This window comes from Myodes glareolus, chromosome 27, assembly GCF_982192425.1.
Source record: "Myodes glareolus chromosome 27, mMyoGla1.1, whole genome shotgun sequence".
NCBI lineage: Eukaryota > Metazoa > Chordata > Mammalia > Rodentia > Cricetidae > Myodes > Myodes glareolus.
Window position 1 is genome coordinate 31,146,487 of NC_142052.1, and position 23,169 is coordinate 31,169,655.

Here is a 23,169-nt window from a genome sequence, read left to right on the forward strand (position 1 = left end):
CAGACTAACAAAATAAAGCAATTTTTTGGCATTTTTATGCTATAATAGTACATTTGCATCTCATAACAATTCTTGCTTTAAAAAGTTTGATATTTTTTTCCTCCACATACCAACTTAATGAACTTTAAAATAATCCTTTAACAGTGATTGCCTCACCTAGATTCATTCTTTGTCCTTCATTTTTTATTGTTACCTTAGATTCTCATTTTTTATTGCTGAAGCTCTCACTTCCACATGATTTATGAGAGCACAGTTGTGACTAGAAACGGATGGTAGAAATAGATGGGTTGACATACCCTAAGCTGCAATTACATTTTATTTATGATGGACACAGTACTAACTGTGACAGTCCTTATGAGTTTCTGAGCTTTTGACCATTGTTATTGTCCTCATTTATTTTTTTAGCACAGTGACCTCATGAGACAACACTTTTTTTCCTAGAAGTGAACATTTAGGTTGTTTTTATATTTAGAACACCATGAATATAACTGCCATAAGCATGAGAATCCAATACTTCTTAATTCTAATTTTAATAATATGGAAAATATACTTAAGTGATTGCTGGGATCTATAGTAATTTATGTCATTTCATGAGTACTACTCTGTATATTGTGAAGACACATAAACACCTGGGTATAAAGAGAACTTCTGGGCGTTACAATTTACTGTGCCCCCTGTTGTAATGGTGCTGGCCCCTGGGGGTAATATCCAAATGTATCAAAATAAATACACTAAATATGTGTAATTTTACATCAACTCTAACAATGCAATATGCTGTTATTAAATTTTAGTTGATATCTGTGGGTAATCCCAATTCACTGATATCAGAATTTATTTCCCATGATACTACACAATCTCATGTCACACTCAGGTTCCCTGTTAAATTATGGATCATTCATTATTTTCATTGTTTGTTTTCTCATTTAAATCATACCAAGTGTTAAATGTTTTAGGTGAAAATAACAATGTATTCTTTGTCACTATACTATACTGTACTATACTATACTATACTATACTATACTATACTATACTATACTATACTGCAGTCTTCTTTCTATGTCTCTTTACATTTTCCAAATACACACTCAAGAATGTTTAGAGTCCTGGGTGAATGGCCTAGGTCAACACATTAATGAGCAGAACCATTGTCTATGATATGGTCCACCAAACTCCCAGAATATCTGACAACTCAGCAAACCTTCTCCTGCTATTCAGAAGGCAATGTACCTCCACTTCCCATGGAATGACTTATGATCTCCCTCACACTTCCCCAGAGCATCCTAAGAGGAGAAATCTAGAAAAATCCCAAAATATACCTCCCAACCTCCCAATTTTGCCCCATAAAATCACCCAGCTGGGCCTTGGGATAATAGCAGTCCCCCTACTAGATGGGCAGAGATCAAAGATTAGACTGCAAAGGCCTTCCCAGCTATGGCCTTTCACCCTAGAGGAAGACAAGACTGTCATCAAGTAAATTTGTATTTCAATAGGAACTCTTTCAGTCTCTCAGTACACTTCCTGTTCCTCTCCAAGATACAGTGCCTCTTGAGTGCATATTTCATTACACGCCCAATGTCCAGAGCAGGCAAGTCTCTGCATCACAACTCATAAATTCTGCTGCCAAAGAAAGGTCACATTTCAACAGTGATTACTTTAAGAGTAAAAAGAGGCCATGAATTAGGAAACAATACAGAGTCTATGGAAAGGCTTAGAAGAATAAAGAAGATGGAAATTAGGCAATTGTTATCCCCAACTATTATTTTAAAAAGTTGAAATAGGCTTTATGGCCATATAGTGCTAAGTTGAAAGATTTATAATAGAGCACACCAAGTTTCAGTCATTTTCTCTTGGGATGTTCATCTTAAACCTGTAAAATAAAAGTTCTTTTAGGTAGAGTGATACCATTTTATCCAGTTATATTTGTTCAAATTAGTGTATCTACAGTAATTTGGTTCCATAAAATAAGTTCTACTCTTTTTCCTGGATCTAGATTTCCTGGTCTGAGGATTCAAGAAATGAACAGTCAGGACATTTATCAATTACTACATGATAAGTTGTGTTTTTTCAAACAAATAAAGCTTGCCTGGAGATTAGAGGTAGGAGTAACCACTAGCGGACCAGAGGATCTGGCAGGAAGTTTTTCATGCCTTTAATTCCAGCATTTGGTTGATGAACACAGGAAGATAAGATGGGTGGGGACAGGATCTCATCTCCCATTTGGTCCAAGGATTTGGAGAGCTAACAAGTGAATTTGGCTGCTGGATTGCTTGTCATTCTGTCAGATTTCCCCTGATATTTGACTCTGGAATTTTATTAGTAATACTAATTAGGATCATGCTTCAATCAATGAACTTAACTCCTTATTTTTATTGTGGCTGCTTGGTTACTTCTGTGTTATGTCAGTTTTACTCCAATATCTGACTCTAGAATTTTACTAATAATACTAATTGAGATTACACTTCAATCAATCAATTTAACTACTTATTTCTAATATGCACTACTTTTAAAAGAGGGAAGTTTTTTATACTCCTTGTCTATACTTTTTTTGGTGGGACTAAATATGCTTTAAATTTGGCCATTGAACTCCACTCTTACACAGGACGTCACTCATTTACAGGTCTATTTTTCCTTCTCACTGCCCAGATAAGGCCCAGCCTTGAAGCTGTTGCAGGTCTTTCTTTCTGGCACTGGACAGCAGAAGCAGGATTGTGAGTTCAATGGAATTCTCAAACTGTTTAGTATAAGGCAAGCAGGAGACACTGCTCTAAACAGAAATAAATAATCAGGATAACTTAAGCAAACAAGAAAATTTTAATGACCTGGAAGCAATGGGGAACAGAAAGAAATAAGAAATTAGAACAAGGATAAATTTAAAGGACTTCAAATTTAAAAACTGAAACTCATAATTGTTTTTAAAAAAAGAACAAATATAACTGAAAAAAAAGCACATAGCTAAACTGACTTTGCAAAAGAGAAAATCATTCCCTGGCAGAGGGAATGGCATTAATAATATAGAACTTTACCCAGTGCATATATGTTATGTTAGTTGCTGAGACCTGTCACCTGAAATATGCAGTTGTAGCTAATGGATAAAACAACGAGAGCAAGCTAGAAAATATGTGTATATGAGAGCACCGTCTTGGAAATTACATATTACTTGGTTCAATTAATCTTCCCACATTATATACAGAAATGTAGCCTGACTTCATTACATGGCATGGATCTATACGTGTTGGGAAAAGACAAAATCCCATAACCATCTAAATCATACCAAATTTCATAATGGTGACTCTACAAATGTAGAAAGCACACATTGGAAATATAACAGCACACCTGAATGCTCTGGAAAAAAAAGAAGCAGACTCACCCAGGAGGAATAGAAGACTGGAAATAATCAAACTGAGGACTGAAGTCAACAAAATGGAAACACAGAAAACAATCCAAAGAATCAATGAAACAAGAAGTTGGTTCTTGGAGAAAATCAACAAGATTGACAAACCCCTATCCAAATTAATCAAATGGCAGAGAGAGAACACACAAATTAATAAGATCAGAAATGAAAAGGGGATATAACCACAGACACAGAGGAAATTCAGAGAATCGTTAGATCTTACTAAAAAAGCCTATATGCCACAAAGTTGGAAAATGTACAAGAAATGGACTTGTTTTTAGATAAGTACCATTTACCAAAGTTAAATGAAGAACAGGTGAACAATCTAAATAGACCTGCTAGTAGCGAAGAAATAGAAGCTTTTATCAACAACCTCCTTACCAAAAAAAGCCCAGGACCAGATGGTTTCAATGCAGAATTCTACCAGAACTTCCAAGAAGAGCTAATACCTATACTCCTTAATGTATTTCACAATATAGAAACAAGAGAGTCATTGCCAAATTCTTTTCATTAAGCTACAGTTACCCTGATACCAAAACCACACAAAGACACATCCAAGAAAGAGAATTACAGGCCAATCTCACTCATGAACATCGACACGAAAATCCTCAACAAAATACTGGCAAACCAAATCCAAGAACACATTAGAAAAATTATCCACTATGATAAACTAGGCTTCATCCCAGAGATGCAGGGCTGGTTTAACATACGCAAATCTATCAATGTAATCCATCATATAAATAAACAAAGAAAAAAACCATATGATCCTTTCATTAGATGCTGGAAAAGCATTTGGCAAAATTCAACACCCCTTTATGATAAAGGTGTTGGAGAGATTGGGGATACAATGACCATACCTAAATATAATAAAAGCTATTTACAGCAAGCCGGCAGCTAACATCAAATTGAATGGAGAGAAACTCAAAGCCATTCCACTAAAATCAGGAACACGACAAGGCTGTCCATTCTCACCATACCTCTTCAATATAGTGATTGACATTCTGACAATAGCAATAAGACAACATAAGGGGATCAAGGGGATGCAAATTGGAAAGGAAGAAGTTAAATTCTCGTTATTTGCAGATGATATGATAGTGTACATTAGTGACACCAAAAACTCTACCAAAAATCTCCTACAGCTGATAAACACCTTTAGTAATGTGACAGGGTAAAAGATCAACTCCAAAAAATTAGTTGCCCTCCTGTACACAAAGGATAAAGTAGCAGGGAAGGAAATCAGAGAAACTTCACCTTTCACGATAGCCACAAATACCATAAAATATCTCGGGATAACTCTAACCAAGGAAGTGAAAGACCTATTTGACAAGAACTTTAAGTCTTTGAAGAACGAAATTGAGGAGGATACCAGAAAATGGAAAGACCTCCCTTTCTCTTGGACTGGGAGAATCAACATAGTAAAAATGGCAATTCTACCAAAAGCAATCTATAGATTCAATGCAATCCCCATCAAAATCCCATCAAAATTCTTCACAGACCTTGAGAGAACAATAATCAATTTTATATGGAAAAACAAAAACCCAGGATAGCCAAAACAATCTTATACAATAAAGGAACTTCTGGAGGCATTACCATCCCTGACGTCAAACTCTATTACAGAGCTACGGTATTGAAAACAGTTTGGTATTGGCATAAGAAAATAGAAGTCAACCTATGGAATCGAATAGAAGACCCGGATATTAACCCACAAACCTATGAACACCTGATTTTCGACTAGGGAGCTAAAGGTATACAATGGAAGAAGGATAGCATCTTTAACAAATGGTACTGGTATAACTGGATGTCAACCTGTAGAAGAATGAAAGTAGATCCATATCTATCACCATGCACAAAAATCAAGTCCAAATGGATTAAAGACCTCAACATTAATCTGTCCACTTTGAACCTGATAGAAGAGAAAGTGGGAAGTATTCTACAAGACATAGGCACAGGAGACCACTCCCTAGGTGGAACCCCAGTAGCATAGACAAGAGAATCAATGAATAAATGGGACCTCCTGAAACTGAGAAGCTTCTTTTCTGTAAAGCAAAGGACACTGTCAGTAAGACAAAAAGGCTACCTTCCGACTGGGAGAAGATCTTCACCAACCCCTCATTAGACAAAGGTCTGATCTCCAAAATATGCAAAGAACTCAAGAAACTAGACACTAAAACTCTAAGTAATCTATTTAAAAAATGGGGTACTGATCTGGACAGAGAATTCTTAACAGAAGAACTTCGAATGGCCAAAAGACACCTAAGGTTATGCTCAACCTCCTTAGCGATCAGGAAAATGCAAATTAAAACAACGTTGAGATACCATTTTACACTGGTCAGATTAGCTAAACTCAAAAACGTCAATGATAGCCTATGCTGGAGAGGTTGTAGAGTGAGGGAAACACTCATCCATTGTTGGTGGGAATGCAAACTTGTGCAGCCACTGTGGAAATCAGTGTGGCGGTGGTGGTTTCTCAGAAAACTGGGAGTCAACCTCCCTCAGGACCCAGCAATTCCACTCTTGGGAATATCCCCAAGAGGTGCCCTATCATACCACAAAAGCATTTGTTCTACTATGTTCATTGTAGCACAATTTGTAATAGCCATAACCTGGAAACAGCATAGGTGCCCCTCAATAGAAGAATGGTTAAAGAAGGTGTGGAACATATATACATTAGAGTTTTACTCAGCAGTTAAAAAAAATGACATCTTGAATTTTTCATGGAAATGGATGGAAATAGAAAACGCTTTACTGAGTGAGGTAACCCAGACTCAAAAAGAGGAATATGAATCCTCCTCTGGCAATGGATGGAGATAGAGACAGAGACCCACACTGTAACACTGGACTTAACTCCCTAGGTCCAAATGAGAAGCAAAAGGAGGGACAATGTAAGCAAGGAAGTCAGGATCAGAGGGAACCCTCAGCTGATGATGGATGGAGATTGAGACAGAGACCCACAATGAAGCACTGGACTGAGCCCCCAAGGTTCAAATGAGGAGCAGAAGGAGGGAGAACATGAACAAGGGAATCAGGACCGTGAGGGGTGAGCTCATCCACTGATACAAGGGGACTGATCTAATGAGAGCTCACCAAGGCCAGCTGTACTGGGACTGAACGAGCATGTGATCAAACCGGATTCTCTGAATGTGGCTGACACGGGGACTGTCTGAGAAGCCATTGATAATGGCTCTCGTACTTTTTTCTTCTGCATGTACTGGCTTTTTTGGGGATCCTAGTCTGGTTGGATGCTCACCTTCCTACACCTGGAGGTAGAGGGGAGGAATTTGAACTTCCCACAGGGCAGGAAACCCTGACTGCTCTGAGGACTGGAGAGGGAGGAGGAGAGGGAGTGGGGGGAGTGGTTGGGTATTGGGAGGAGGGGTGAAAGTGGAAACTTTTATAAATTAATAAAAAAATAAAACCATGAACCAAAAAAAGGTAATGGTGAATTTCATTCAGTATGTTAAATTCATTTATTTTTATGTTATGTGCACTCATGCTTTGCATTCATGGAAGTCTGTGTGACAGTGTCATGTCCTCTAGAACTGGAGCTATAGACAGCTGTGAGCTTCCATGTGGGTGCTGAGAATTGAACCAAGTTCCTCTAGAAGAGCAGGCAGTGCTCTTAACCACAGTACCATCTCTCCTGCTCCATCATTCAAGTTCAATTCTAAATGTGTCTTTAGAAATGGAGGCAGAGTTTACTTTCCCATGCTTTGGTGGTACAAGCTTTGATTTTCCTTGTAATCATCAATTTACTTAGTTTTTCAATTTTAATAGACGTGAGAAACACATAAATGCAAATATAAACTAATAGAGAAATAATTTTCCACTTGCAAGTACCTATCACCTTGATTAAAACAAATAACTAAATCTTGGCAAAGATCAAATGCTTCATACTGTTTTGTATTTTTTTGTCAGAAATAGCACTCAATCCTTTGCTACACTATTTCACATATTATTTTACCTTATTACAGTATAAATGATTATTGTCTTAAAATATTTATAATGTGATATTAAACTTTTTGCTAAAAGTGTTTCTGATATGTATTTAGAGTAAAAATAGAAAAATTATAAACTGAAAGTTTAAAAATTTAATTGACTGAAACATCACAGTTTATTATTCAGGGTTCTTTAGAGTCATAGAACTTATGGACTAAATCTCTCTTCATTCATATATATATATATATATATATATATATATATATATATATATATCTGTGATCATATGGGAATTTTTTAGAATAGCTTTCAGAGTGCAGTCCAAAAATGGCTTTCAGTGAATGGAAGATTCAAGAATCTAGCTCAGAGCCACAGGACTGGGAGTCTCAGCTGTTTAGTGTATATGCTGGAATCCCAATGTAGACTTTAATGACAGTGAAGGAATACCCCTGTTGACAAGGTGTGGGAATTCAGAGATGTTAGAGCACACAGGACTATACAGGGAATGAACTTATGACAGATGATTAGGCATATCCACAGGAAGTGTACACATCTACCTCCACATGGAGCAACCCATTGTGCTGAGCTGTGGGAACACTTCTCTTTTGGAAAAGTCACTGTTGTACCTGTGTTAACTTTGGAAGCCATGATTCTTCCCTTTGAAATGGGATTTTTTTCCCAAAACACCTTGGCTGTGTGACTTCTGCAGGGCAATGGTGTGACCTTGCTTCCCCACATCAGGGGGCTTTAGAGTGATACTATTCATTCCTTTGTCTAACAGTCAAATTTACATTAGTCAATCCCACCTAGAAATTTCTATAGAAGACAGGCACTGAGCAGTAAGGCAGCATGCCCCACCTTTCCTAAATAAACAAATCTGGGCCTTCCCAAAACTAGTTATCACAATGAGATTAGATAAGGAGAATGGGTGAATCAAGGATTCAGGCCTGTTTATTGACTTTATCTAATGGTTTGGACTGTCAGGTACTTCCCCTTGGATTCTGGCTCTTTCCTGGGTCAGGTCACCTATTCAGGAGTACTGCTTTGTCAGGTTCTACCTGCCTGATTTTGTCATTCTGACATGCCTATTATCATTGTCTTTTCCTGTGGAATATTCCAGCTCTGTAAAAACTAGAAACCTTGTGGTGGTCAGCCCTTACACTTACACTTCTTCTCCTCACTATTTCTACTTCTTCCCCTTACTCTCCCTTCTTCTCCTTTTCCTTCCTCTTAGTCCTTTCCCCTTTCTCTTGCCCTTCCCCTTGCCCTTTCTCTTGCCCTTCCTCTTCCCATTCTCCTCCTTCTCCTCCTCCTCCTTCTTCTTTTTCTTCTTCTTCTTCTCTGTGACCCTTCACTTCATTTCTTTCCCCTTGCACGAAAAATAAGAAGATGCAGAGGTAATATACTTAAGGTTAACTTTTACACTCAGATCCTTGCCTGCTGTACACATCCAATTCTAAGCACTCTGCAGGTACTGAGGCTGATACTCAATCCCCCTGGTAGAGAGAAATAATACCCCATCTTTCTTCTTCCATTGTCCATTCAGCAGAAAGTGTGACACAAATTAAAGCTGTGCCTTCTAGCTTCAAGGTCTAGATCAAAGTTGAGTGTCATCCATCCTTACTATTTGGATCATTGGCCTGTTGTTTTCTTCCCTTAAGGAACAGCTCACAACTCTGCACTCCATTTTTGCATTGTAGTTCATTCCTAATATAATAAAGTTGACAACGAAGAACAACTATCATGATCGATCCATTGTCAACTTGACATACAATCATATCAACTTATTAATTTCCAAATTAAAATCAGTAATTGGGTTCTAATTATGACTAAACATAACATAATTATGTCAAATAAAAATAATTATATATTTAGAATAGTGGCAATGTCCCTTGGAGGATATCTTTCTGGTATCTAAAACTTCTGATAATTACAAATATTGGGTTGTGTGATTGTTTGGTTTGTAGACTATGTAGCAGCTGTGGCCTTCTGCCTAGTCAGACTGTTCAGACCAAAAACAACTTTCTCTGAGATTAATAGAGATCATCATAACTCTTCCTCCAGAAGCACTGTAGGTAATTCCATAGGGCTGTTAGGTGACTTTTCCTTGAAATTTTCTGGTTTTGTGTTCTCTATTTTTTTGTGTTTGTGAAAATTATGCTGTAGGTAAGCATGTCTTTTAGAATCAGCATCAAGACTATTAATCAAATGTTCACAGTGTCATCTACTTGATTTTCAAGCAAGACTTTATCATATAGTATGAACATGACAGCGGCATTTCTTTCCACCATTTGTCTAATTTACATTAGTTTCCACATGATTTTGAAGTGAGAATGTCCCTAAATGTCTCTGCTTTTACATTGTAATTGTGGTTAGAAGTGAATTTGTTAACTGGGTATGCTTAAGGAAAGGGAGAACATTGCATGAACATGTTCAACTCCCTATGTAAAATCTCCATGCTTCATTTGTTGAGAAAAAACACTGTATTGAAAACAACTCTCACGCTTTTTGTGCCTCCTGCAGGCAAGAATTTTTTCTCATTTCTTCTGTTTTGGCTGTTGAAATGGCTGGCTATTTTTAATAGATAAAACTGACTACCTCTGAGATCATCTGATACACAAAGAATTGGTTACACCTGAGAGAGATTTTACTTAAAGGTTTTGAAATGGGAAAATTCTCCATTAATCTGTATAATTTGAGATGATAGGACCCACCTTAAACTGCTTGCTGTTTGTGCACACTTAACCAGTGAGCCTTCTCTACAGCCCATGTCTGTGCACAGTCTTAACACCATTACTCATGAGCAGATGTTGTGGAATTTTCTGTGTTTGAGACCAGTCTGGCCTACAAAATGAGTTCTACAACTATACAGAAAATTCCTGTCTTGAAGTCACCAAAAAAAAAAAAAAATCCTGAATCAAACAAAGACCATAACCCAACTTTAATCAGCATCTTACATTCTGGGAGCAGCAGTCACATATAAAGTATTTTGAAGAATAGCAGACTTTTTCTGCCTCTGTGCTCTGGCTCTGGCTACCGAGATCATTGCTTTACTAGCATTAGAGCCTACTTCATTGTAATTTTGGTGTATACTTAAAACCAGCTGAGTCACAGAGCCTTGTTGGCAGAACGACTACTGGATTCTTCACTAGACCTTAGACAGAAGGCTGAGAAGCAAGCTATTGGATTCTTCAATTTCCATTGGTTGTTAGCTAGTCTTAAATTACCTAGACCACAGCTTGTGAAACATTCTAATAAGCCAACTTTTTACATCCATGGTAAGATTCATTCTACCAGTCGTGTTCATGTAGAGAATCTTGAATACTGCAGCTGTATATTTTATTCACCTGACTACGGAGGAAGATGTGCTGGCTAACAATAGTGCTCATGAAGACATTCTTTCAAGCTCCATTATTCTCTACATATTCAAATTTCCATGAACACTATTCTTTTTATTATTATTCCTTGCCTGGAGTTTGCTTCAAATTTAAGGAACCAAACCCATAAAACAATGGAGCCATCATCCAGCTTTCTGATAGAGGAAAGACCAATCATTTCATTGAGACCTGGCTCCTGCTTTTCTCTTTCCTGTTGTGTAAAATCCCTGTGAAAACCATGTAAAATGTTCCTTCAGTTCATCTGACCTCAGAGTGAAGCCACAGAACAAATATTTCATTTGTAACTTTAAAACTCTCCTTAGTTAGTATTCTAGGCATCCTTACATCTGTGGGACAGGAAAATTACTCCACCCACCTAGCACAGTGCACCCCACAAGTCATATGGTGTGCTGGAAGAAAAAGGGAAAATTCCTACGGAGCGCAAGAAGATGATATTGATTGCTTTTGTAGCCAGGGCCAAGTGCTATTGAAATGTATATATTCTCAGATCTGGAGAAGTTCTCTGTTTGGGGCGAATGGAATAGACAGGAACCAGTATTCTGTCTCTTTAAGCACACTATAGCCCTATGGTAGGTGCTCTTGCCACTCAGGACTCACTAGCCAATCATGCACTCCAGGTGACCTGCCAGTCAGAAGTAGTGCAGGTCTCTTCCGGGCAGCCACCTTCAGTCTTGACTTTGAAGAGGAGTTGGCACCAGTGGATTCCTGTTCTCAGGTGCAGTTGCTGTTGCAGAGAGACGATGAGCTAGAACTTTGGAAAAATGGAGAACCACAACATGGTGAGTAAGGGAATGCTGCCTCCTGATGGGGAGGAGCAGAGAGCGAGGTGCCGAAGACACCATGGTTTTACCTCCATGGGTCTGGGTGGGATCCTGCCGCCATATTCCCCGCATTGTGAATTCCCTGTGAATTCCCTCATGGTCACTGCTATCTCATGGGCCTAGGGGCAGGCCTCTGAATAACTTTGTTCTGTGGCTTCATCTGCTTGGAGTATTGGGAGCAGGAAGCTGTGTGTACAAACACCTTCCTAGTCAACTTCACCAGGGTTGATGTATTCATGGAAACGAGTTGCCAAACTCAGAGAAGCTAAGTTTCTCCAATATCTTCTCGATATCTAGCACTTTGCATTTAAGCTATAAATATAATCTGAATTGATATTTTAATTCGTGCAGGTTGTCAAAGGCATCTCACATGTCGTATAGCTCTCCACTACTGTACTATAATGTAGAAGAGTAGAATTGGTAATACAATACATTTACCAATGCTTAAAAAATAATTCAGCCTCACAAAGTAGAATTTAGCAGAGGGAGAACTGCGTCTAAAACACTCAAAATGTAAGCATATGCTAATTAGGGCTGGTAGAGATTAGAATGCCCAGGCCAGGATTGTCCAGATATTTGACTGTAAACCATTTCAAAGAAGCCATCACTGATTTAAAAATAAAAACTCACTGCTAAGTGGTGGTGGTGCACGCCTTTAATTCCAGCACAGTTGAGGAAGAGGCAGGTGGATTTCTGTGAGCTCAAGGCCAGCCTGATCTCAAAAGTGAGTTCCAGGACAGGCCACAAAGCTACAGAGAAATCCTGTCTCAAAAAAAAAAAATCACTAGGCCCATTGAAATATCAATGAACACACCTCTTAACAAGCCTCTAAAAGAGGCATTACAGGGTCACAACCAACCTTAAGGCCTGGCATGCCATAAAGTTTCATTTTTTTTTTTGAGAAAAGCATAGTTCTGTCAGATGAGCAATATGAACAGCAGGTGACATATATTGGAAATGTAAAACACTGTTGTGGACAGACTCACCTGATCAATCAAGACTTTCATTTAGGACTTCAGGCAGGGAGGAGGGATACTCCTGCAGACCTAGTAACAGCCTGGGACCTAAGCCTTGTGAGTTTCCCTAAGTACCTGATGTATTGATAATAAAACAGAGCTCCTTCTTTAAAATCAGGAATATGTATTGGAGAGCCCATAATGATCTGGTGGCCAGGCTTTTGTGGAGGGGTTGCTTCAGATCTTGACAACCCATTCCTTCCCACCATATGGAGCTATGGTTATCAGTACCAAGGCCGCTCTGTACATAGTAAAGATTTTGAAATACCCTATATACCCTTTGCATAGAATTGTTAGTCTATCCTCATTCTATATTTGCCTCATTGTATGATAGTTTCTGATGACTTCATATAATTCTTTCATTTCCCCCATAGGAAGTAGTAGACCAGGCTGGCCTTGAACTCACAGAGAGGCAAAGGGCTTTTCTCCCTGTGTCTTGGGATTAAAGGCATATGCCACCATCACCTGACAAGATGCTTTTTTTCTTTTTCCTTTTTTTTTCTTTGGTTTTTCAAGACAGGGTTTCTCTGTAGCATTGGAGCCTGTCCTGGAACTAGCTCTGGTAGACAAGGCCGGCCTTGAATTTACAGAAATCTGCTGGTGGGGATTAAAGGCATGCCCCACCAGTGCTAGGCTAAGAAGCTATTTTCCTTATGAAGCTTACTAGGCATGGGACTTATCTTCTGCCACACCTCCCCACCCTATCTTCTTTACCTTGTACTTGTCCAGTCCAGCCTTTCTCCTCCCTTGTGATCTTCACCTTAGAACCCTGTCAGTGAAGAACAACTTGCTGTAACAGGTCACTGGCATACCTAAGAAAGTATTCTGAGAATGTTTTGTCCTAAATATTTAGAATGGTAAGTTGCCTGTTTCTATTTCAATTGTTCAAAGTATAATCTGGACCATTATCCTACGGGATACTTATCGATAACAGCATATATTGAATGCAAAACCTATCTAACCTAGCTCGCCTTGAGCATTGGACAGAGATCAATTCATGACATCATTAAAGAGACTTTTCTTTATTAATCCTCTAAGTGTGTGTTGTGATTTCTCAGTGGAAAGGCATTTTAATTCTAGAAGAGCTGCATTTCCATCCTGATAGAAGTATTGTGTCTGAGACAACTTCTGTTGACTCACGTGGCCTTGGTCCCTGTCAGTTGCTTTTCTGGACAGTGACCTTGCGTGTCCTCTATATTACACCTTCAAAGTTCTTAAACGACTGTACCAATTCACAGTTTTAAAATTATGTATTTGCGGGCAGTGGTGGTGCATGCCTTTAATCCAAGCACTTGAGAGGCAGAGGTAGGCAGATCTCTGTGAGTATGAAGCCAGCCTGGTCTACAAGAGCTAGTTCCAGGACAGGCACCAAAGCTACAGAGAATCCCTGTCTCAAAAAAATGAAATAAAATAATATAAAATAATGCATTTGAGCCATGTAATTGACTGCCCAATGCAGTTGAAGGAAAAGGATTTGCATATAGAGCATTTCTTCTGTCCTCAGACAAGGGGCACAGCATATGCAATCAGCTGTTGGAGCCACCGCTATGAAAATGGCCTGATTGTGGTAGCAGGAGTGGTTTGTTATTGCCCAGCATGTGTAAATTAATGTCATGTGAATGAACACAGACCAGATTGTGTGGGTGTCCAGATTAGGAAGGTTATCTTGAGTCAAGGAACATTGAATTTGCAATTAGGCAACTATCCTCTGTAGATATGATCAATCTTTTTTTTTTTTGATATTTACTGAGCTCTACAATTTTCTTTGCTTCACTCCCTGCCTCTCCACTCCCCTCTTCAACACTCTCCCAAGGTCCCCATGCACCCAATTTGCTCAGAAGATCTTGTCTTTTTATACTTTCTACTTCACATGTAGATTAGAACTCTTAAGTCCCTCTTAGCATCTTCATTTTTGTCTAAGATCTGGAATTGTGGTTTGTAGGCTGGCTTTGTTTGCTTTATGCTTAAAAACCACCTATGAGTGAGTACATGTGATAATTATCTTTCCGTGTCTGGGTTACCTCACTTAAAATAGTGTTTTTTAATTCCACCCATTGTCCTGCAAAATTCAAGATGTCATTATTTTTTCTGGTGTGTAGCACTCCATTGTGTAAATGTACCACATTTTTCTTATCCATTCTTCAGTTGAGTGGCATTTAGGTTATTCCCAGGTTCTCACTATGACAAACAAAGCTGCTATGAACATAGTTGAGCACATGTCCTTGTGTCACGATTGAGCATCCTTTGGTTATATACCCAAAAGTAGTATTACTGGGTCTTAAGAAAGGTTGTTTCCTAATTTTCTTAGAAATTGCCACACTGACATCCAAAGCGACTGTACCAGCTTGCTTTCCCACCAGCAATGAGGAGTGTTCTCCTTTCCCCACAACCTCTCCAGCATAAGTTGTCTTCAGTGTTTTTGACCTTGGCCATTCTTTCAGGTGTTAGATGGAATCTCAGAGTTGTTTTGATTTGCATTTTTCTGACAACTAAGGATATTGAACATTTCCTTAAGTGTCTTTCAGCCTGTTTAGATTCCTCTTGAGAGTTCTCTGATTAGGTCTTTATTCCATTTTTTTATTGGATTATGTGTTCTTTTGATGTCCAATTTCTTGAGTTCTTTGTATATTTTGGAGATCAGACCTCTGTCTAATGTGGGGTTAGTAATGATCTTCTACTATTCTATAGGTTATTGTTTTTCTTTTGCTTTACAGAAACTTTTTAGTTTCAGGAGGTACCATTTATTGATTGTATCTCTCAGTGTCTGTGCTGCTGGGGTTATATTTAGGAAGTGGTCTCCTGTGATAATGACTTCAAGTATGCTTCCCACTTTCTATTCTATAAGTTTCACTGTGGCTGGCTTTATGTTGAGGTTTTTGATCAATTTGGACTTGAGTTTTGTGCATGGTGATAGATATCAGTCTATTTTAATATTTCTAATTGTTGATATCCAGTTATGCCAGCACGATTAGTTTAATATGCTTTCTTTTTTCCATTTGAAACTTTTTGCTTCCTTGTCAAATATCAGATATTCAAAGATATGTGGATTGATATCTGGGTCATCTTTTCCCTTCCATTGGTCCTCCTGTCTGTTCTTATGCCAATACCAGGCTGTTTTCAGTACTGTAGCTCTGTAGTAAAAGTTGAAGTCAGGAATTGTGACGCTTCCAGAAGTTCTTTTATTGTGTCGGATTGTTTTGACTATCTTGGGTTTTATGGTTTTTGCATATGAATTTGAGTACTATTCTTTCAAAGTCTTTGAAGAATTTTGATGGGACTTTGATAGGCATTGTATTGAATCTGTAGATTGCTTTTGGTAAGACATATGATTGATCTTGCTTGACAGAGTTATGTCAGCTCAGAGATTTGATAAACAGGGCATTGACTAACTCTATGTGTTAGGTTACAGATCTCAGCAGTCAACATATATATATATGGGCACCATCAATCTATCTCTTGTTAATTACATCCCCTCTCCTAGGGAAGGGCCTACTCTTCCTTAAAGTCAATATAGAAAATTTTATTTAATCTTACAAGTGCATTTTTTTGGTGTCTTGAGACAGGGTTTCTCTGTAGCTTTGGAGCCTGTTCTGGAACTAGCTCTTCTAGATCAGGCTGGCCTCAAACTTCACAAAGATCCACCTGCTTTTGCCTCCCAAGTGCTGGGATTAAAGGCGTGTGCTACCACTGCCCAGCTAAAACTGCATTATTATCATCACTTTAAAAATCACATTTTGGTATCAGTTTCAAATACTTTCTTTAAGTGTATTGCTCTTATCTTTATTTGTTTCTGTTCTTCAATGTCTCTAAGTCATTGATAGTTTCATTTCATTTCTTTCAAATTATATTGATTCCTATGTAGAGCAATGTCTCCTATACTTTAGGCTTGCCTCATGCTACGTAATTGAGAATTATTTTGAACACCTAATCCTGCCTCTGTTGCTCTGTTGTGCAAAGAGAGTCCTCCAACTCCTTCCAGGTTTGTCCTTTACTAGTCAGTGAGAAAGAAAAATAGAGCAGTAAATAAGTGTCTGCAGGTCTTTCTGGCTTTTGTTGGGGACTTGGAAATGAAGAGGGATTGGTATAGGAATTGAACTCATTGACCAACTTTGAAGTTGGTGGAGATACAGTGCAGGAAGTGAGAGGTTGGCCTGAGGGTGAGAGCTTTCCTCCTTCAACTGAAATTACTTATGTGGAATCAGCAGTCAATTGTGATGCTGTATGACTGTCCTGATTGACCTTTTTTTTTTTCAGTCCAAAGACAATGCCAATCTGGGTATGGGTCTGACCTTATCTTCAAACCCAATTGCTGTATTTACAATAGTTCATCCAAACTAGATGATCTGGGTAAAATGTGGCCCTGCTTAACAGGACTGTTACTTTTCTGGATTAAGATATTCATCTTTAGGGAAAATACGTGAGAAGTATTAATTGTGCTCTACTACAAATCCTTAGTCTCTGGAGCACATGGCCATAAAGCCTGTTTCAATTTTTCAAAATAATTTTTGAGATTAAAACTACATCATATTCACGTTGTCTTTGCTCCCTCCAAGCCCTAACATGATCTTGATTGTTTTCTAATTCATGGTCTGTTTTTCTTTATCAACAGTTACAAAGTAACCACAGTTACACAGGAACAGTGATTACATTATGAATGTGACCTGTGTCTTTAGGATTTCCCATCTCTGGTGCAATGGGATGGCTGCACTGGAAAGTGAGTGTGCAATGGAATGTGCATGCAAAGGACCCTGTACTTTGGATGAGGAACAGGGTGTGCTCTAGGAGAGTGGAATAATGTGTACTAAATACAAATTTTCTAAACTAGGGCCCTGTGTGCTGGACTGGGATGGCAGAACTGGAGGCATTGTGCTGTCTGAGTCGTTTGATCTCTGATCCTCCTATAGAGTAGCTGCTAATATTGAGGGGCCCAGAATTTACTGTCCACATATTTCAAGAAATCATAATCACAGTTTAGAAAGCAGGGGTAGAAAGGAAGCTTAAAATTTTCTAGCTTGTTTCTAGTTGTGGTTGCTAATGTGAAATTAGTTTAACAATTATTTCTAATAGAAAAGTTGCCATTTCTTGATCTCCACAGACTAGATTCCTTTGCCAGGGGTTTGACATAGCCGCATTGAAATGATAGGTCTGCACCTAGAATAGAGATTAATGAAGGGTTCTTTTCTCCTTACAGGCCATCAGTACCACTTTAAACTTTCCTGCTTCCTAAGGACCCCAGAATCACTTAGCAACAAAGGTCATAGCTCCTAAAGTATTTTTGATGTTTTTGGTCTCCTGTCAATGATGGAATTGCTAAGAACTTCAGTAACATTTCTGCCTTTTTGTCTAGAAAGCTGTTGCAAAAAGGAATGGTGGGCTGTGTTCCTGGTGGCTCCCTGGCTAGTTTGCACCCAAAATAATTACATGGAAACTGTATTCATTTAAACAGTGCCTGGCCCATTAGTTCTAGCCTCTTATTGGCTAACTCTCACATCTTGACTAACCCATACCTACTAATCTGTATGCCACCATGAGGATTTTCCCATTTCAAAACATTTAAGTAAAATCTCTCTCAGATATAATTAATTAATTGTGTATTAGTTAATGCCAGAGGTAGTCAGTTTGACTACCAAAAATAGCATCTCAACAGCCGAGACAAAAATTATTGCTTGCAGGAGGCACAAAGTGCACAGCAGTAATTTTCAAACCAGTGTGTTTTTGTTAACAAAGGAATAATGGGGATTTTACTTAGGATGTCTGAACTTCCTCAGAGAATGTTTTCCTTTTTCTTAAGCATGCTCAGTTAATAAATCCACTACCGAACGTGAATACAATGTAAAAACAGATAATAGGGACATTCTTACCTCAAAGTATTGTAGGAACATATGTGAGTTAGATGAATGATGGAAAGAAATGCCTCTGGCACATTCATATGATACCATAAGGTCTTAGTTGAAAATCAAGTAGATGACACTGTGAAAAGTTGATTGTTAATCTTGATGTTTGATCTAAAAGATAACTGTACCAAAACCATAATTCTCACAGATACAAAAGATGGAGAACACAAAGTCAGAAAACTTCAAGTAAAAGTCACTCACCTAACAGCCCTCTCTACAGTGCTTCTGAAAGAATGGTTATGGTGATCTCTATTAATCTCAGAACAAAGCTGCTTTTGCTCTGTGCAGGGTGGCAATGCAGAAGGCCCCAGCTGCTTCCATAGAAGACAAGGAGTCCATTTTAACTAGACCTGGCTTGTTACTTTCCTCAGGGTTGTGACATTACTGTAGAGAATTTCATGCTTTATTTTTTCTAACCTTAAAATTATTTAGTTATATGGTGTCTTTCATGAATATGCCTGTGCACAGTACCTATAGAGAGCAGAAGAAGGGATGAGATACCTGGGACTGGATTTAGAACAGATGGTGAGCTAGCCTGCAGGGTCTAGGAATGCAATCAGGGTCCTCTGTAATAGCACCCAGTTCTCTAATTGCTGAGCCAACTATCTAGCTGCTCTTTTTAATTTAAATTAAGCCCCAAAAATGTTAATTAAAAGAAGTTACAAAAAAATAAAAAAAATTAAAAATAAAGTTACATTACTTTTGGGGTTTATTTGTTCATTTCATCCTTGCCACAAATCTCTTACAACTTCATCCTTGTTATGTGTGGGTGAATAAGTATGCTGATATATGAATACAATTCACTGCTTCCATTTTTGTTGGTTGTATATGTAAGAATAATGGACTGACTACTTTTCATTGGATAAACCGTTAGGGAGCTGATCTCTTCCTAAGACTAATTCTGTCAAATGGAGGAGAAATCTACTTTTTAATCAAAATTAGGTTTCTGACCCTGACTAGGCATCCTTGGACATTGTGGTAGTACATTCTTTTAGTACCAGTAATCTTGACACAGAGGCAGGAAGATCACTGCAATTTATGGTCTTTGATCCATAGTCTACATACATACATACATACACACACATACACACACACACACAGGAAAAGAAGAAAACTGAGTTACAAGAAAAGGATCACTGGAAAACTGGAACAATAAAGGATCTCTTAAATGCATTGCAAGTGTCTGCTACTGCCGCCCAAATAATCACTTTCAAAAATAAATATAGGCAAACATGAGCACATGCCATTAATTCCAGTCTCTGGGAGAAACTGAATATTTGACAGGGGTAAACACCTTAACATGTGACCTATAATGCCCATCATGAGCTGGGTATTATCAGATCCATCAAGTTAGAAAGTAGGACATGTACAGCTGCAATCTTTTATCAAAGGCAAGTGGTATATAAGAGATCAGAACCAAGCAGAGGCAAGGGCACAAGGAAGCTACATGAAGAAGTGGCCAGATGGCAATCATTTCTACTCCTGTTACAATGCCTTCTGCTGTTAAACACACACCTATAGCCTATTCCGTATGATTGGCTGAATATGGAAGAGAAGCCTAGGGCCTGGCTGATGGCTCTATACATCATGCTGGAACCAACCAGAATTAGACAGCTGCAGGATTGCAACCCCTTACTGGGACAACACTGAAAGATACTTGTAAAGGGAAATCGTCACAGTCGGCAGAAGTTCAAAAAGAAGACATTTTCATACAGTTTATTTGGAAGGAGTATTGACCTAATGTGCAAATAGCAATTCCCTGACTGATGGACTCTATCCAGTGGGTTGGCTGGATAGTCAGGGATTAGTAAAGGGCATGATTAGAAAATTAGTGAGACAAGAAATCTGAGGAAGAAGAATGTGGATGATCTCTAGAAATGGGAAAAGTGTATAGAGATCCTTGTATTCCATGCAAATATGATGAAAAGGTGACTTCAGTTGAGGAGGAGTTCAAAACTCAAGTAGACAGGATGACTCTTCTTTTAGAACTTGAAGCTGTAAGGCACACCTTTAATTTGTGTCACACCATCTGCTGGAAGGACAATAGAAGAGAAAAAGGTGGGGGTGTCATTTCTGTCTCTATTAGGGGGCCTTGATTACCAGCCTCAGTACCCCCATAGAGCCCCGAAATGGATATCTACAGGAGGGGAGGATCTGAATGTAAAATTAAACTTAAGTACATTACTTCTGTGTCTTCTTTATTTTTCATGCAAGAGGAAAAAATGAAATGAAGGGAGCACATAGAAGAGAAAGAATAAGGAGGAGAGTAAGCAGAAGAAAGGAGAGTAAGTGGAAGATGTTGAAATAGTGAGGAGAAGAAAAAGAAGAGTAAGAGTAAGGGCAGATCTCCGTGAGGTTTCTAGTTTTTACAGACTTAGGTGGAAAACATATAGGCAAGGAAAATGATAACAGGCATATCAAAATCACAAAAGCGGCAGGTAGACCTTGACAAGGCAGTACACCAAAATAGGTGACTTGACCCAGGAAAGTGCCAGCATTCAAGGGAAAAATATCTGACTTTCCAAACCATTAGATAAAGTTACTAGACATGATTTATTGGTAGGCCATGACCTCATGGTGATATACAGATTAATGGAGATGGGTTATATTAGTATGTGTTAGCCAATAAGAAGTTAGAGCTAATGGGCCCAGCAGTGTTGTAATTAATAGTTTCTCTGTAATTATTTTTGGATCTAAGCTAGCTGGGTGGCTGGGAAGGACAAGTGGCCCTTCTTTTGAAACAAATTGGTAGCCACATAGCCAACTAAATCCATGTAAAACCTGAGAGGGCTTGAAAAGGAATTCCAGGAAAAAAAAAACATAGAGAGGTTTAACACAGCATTTTGCTCTTTGCTGATGGCATGCCACACCTCCTTTAAGAGAGGTTTTCCTGACTCAGCAGCAGCAGCAGGAAAAAAAGATGCACCATTTTGACATGTAGAATTTCTGGGTCGTGCTGCTAGTATGCATTCTAGCTCTTTCATGAGACCAGGTATTTGGATGGGGTTTGTGAGGAGCATGCTGAAGCTTGCATATTGGTTGCATGTACTGGCTGTGTGCATGGAAGTAAGGCAGTGCATGCAGCTTATATGCAGCAAGCATCTCCGCCATGCTGGACTCCGTGGGGAAAGCAGGCTCTGCTGTATTTCCCTTAGCAATGATGCAGCTTACATTTTTAAGAAGTGCTTAGAAATTTTAAAAGCATCCCTGGATAGTAAACAATTATAGGTATGCAATAAAGACAAATGCAGACAAGTGTGAATCTTTAGTAGGAGAAGCCTGTCTAGATGAAATTTCTCACTGTATGTGGTGAGTCTCAATACCCTCAACTATTTCCTGACATTTATATCTACTGTTTTGTGTTTGTGATTAATTTGACAATTTTTTACTTATACTGAAATGATTTTGCTATCATAATAGGCTTGAACTATATATTCTATATCTTACCTATATTCTATAAGTAAAGATAAGATGTAACAGAAACAGTTGCTTTTACAGAGTTTGGCAACCTGCTACTTTAATTATTTTGTTTGCTTGTCTAAGTAACCCTTACTGTGTGGTTCCAAATTCCTGAAAGTAAAGCGTTGCATCATTTCTGGCTCTATTCATTTTTATATTATAGGGTGATAGCCATGGAATACATGTTATTTATATGACAAATATATGCTGCTGTGCTGAGCTTCATTTGTATCTTGAATTTTAAAATTTCAAGGAGGGTTTCACTCTGATTCCCAGGATGTCACGTATTTATGACATTAATACTGCCTGAGCATTCTGAGTCACTTAATTGCAAGTACATGAAATTCGTCTGGCTTGTTATTCTTGACTTGATTTTTTTTGTAAAATCAATATGACAATTTTATATGTCTGCATGGATATTCATTACATGGGTACCTGGTCATCAAGGTGATCAAAAGATCTCAGAATTCCTGATCATGGCACAATGGAAATTAGTGATCCCCATGTAAGTACTGGAAAATGTGCTCACCGCCATTCAAGACCAGCAAGAACTCTGAAATACTCTACCCTCTCACCAGCCCTGTGTTGATTATTAATGACCAACGTTTATATTTCTAGTGTTTTCATCTGTCCATTTTAACTGCTTTTTAAATGAAGTTCCATTCTACAAAATGTTATTGGAATTACAGTTTAAATTATGGCACTTAGATAGCTGGAAGATGAATATAGAACTGGAACGAATGCAAAATTACATGTAAGAACTTCAATAAATGTCTTTCAGTTCTTTCTGTTCCATTTGTCTGTTTCACTGATTTTGCAATGGAGACAGTGTCTTAATGTGTCCTTCTACCTGTCCTGGACCTGATTGCATAGGCTTGACTGACATTCAACTTAGAGACAAATATATCCACCTCTGTTTTCTGAGTGTTGTGGTTAAAGACACAATACACCCAATGTGTCCATATTACTTTTTTGTGTGGTCTGTAACTCTTCATACAATTTTCTCATGCATACTGTATACTGTTGATCTTTATTGTTGTCTCTTCCTGCCAATAGACATTGCTCTTCAGAGGAGATATCCCTTATAAAGAGTACAGAAATGACAGAGTTTACTTTGCTTTTCAATTTCCTTCATAAGTGACTGTCTATGTCATGGAATAAGAAACACCAGAATCATATGTCTATACTCTGAAAGAAGTATGCATTTCCAACTTTATCACTGTCATACTTTCCAATTTAACATGTGTGGTATAT

The 23,169-nt window shown here is 38.3% G+C and overlaps 1 protein-coding gene across 3 annotated transcripts in view; it reads left to right on the top strand.

The window, feature by feature from the left end:
- The window catches only part of LOC148117668 (uncharacterized), a 59,427-nt gene that overhangs the window by 29,662 nt on the left and 6,596 nt on the right, over positions 1-23,169 (top strand). The window contains exon 1 of one of the 3 annotated variants that reach the window (XM_087902255.1): positions 11,040-11,504. The exons of the other annotated variants lie outside the window; for them this stretch is intronic. Coding sequence (XP_087758381.1) covers positions 11,487-11,504 — 18 coding nt within the window. The 5' untranslated portion in view covers positions 11,040-11,486. Of the gene's footprint in view, positions 1-11,039; positions 11,505-23,169 lie in introns of those variants that run through there. 3 annotated transcript variants of the gene reach the window in all.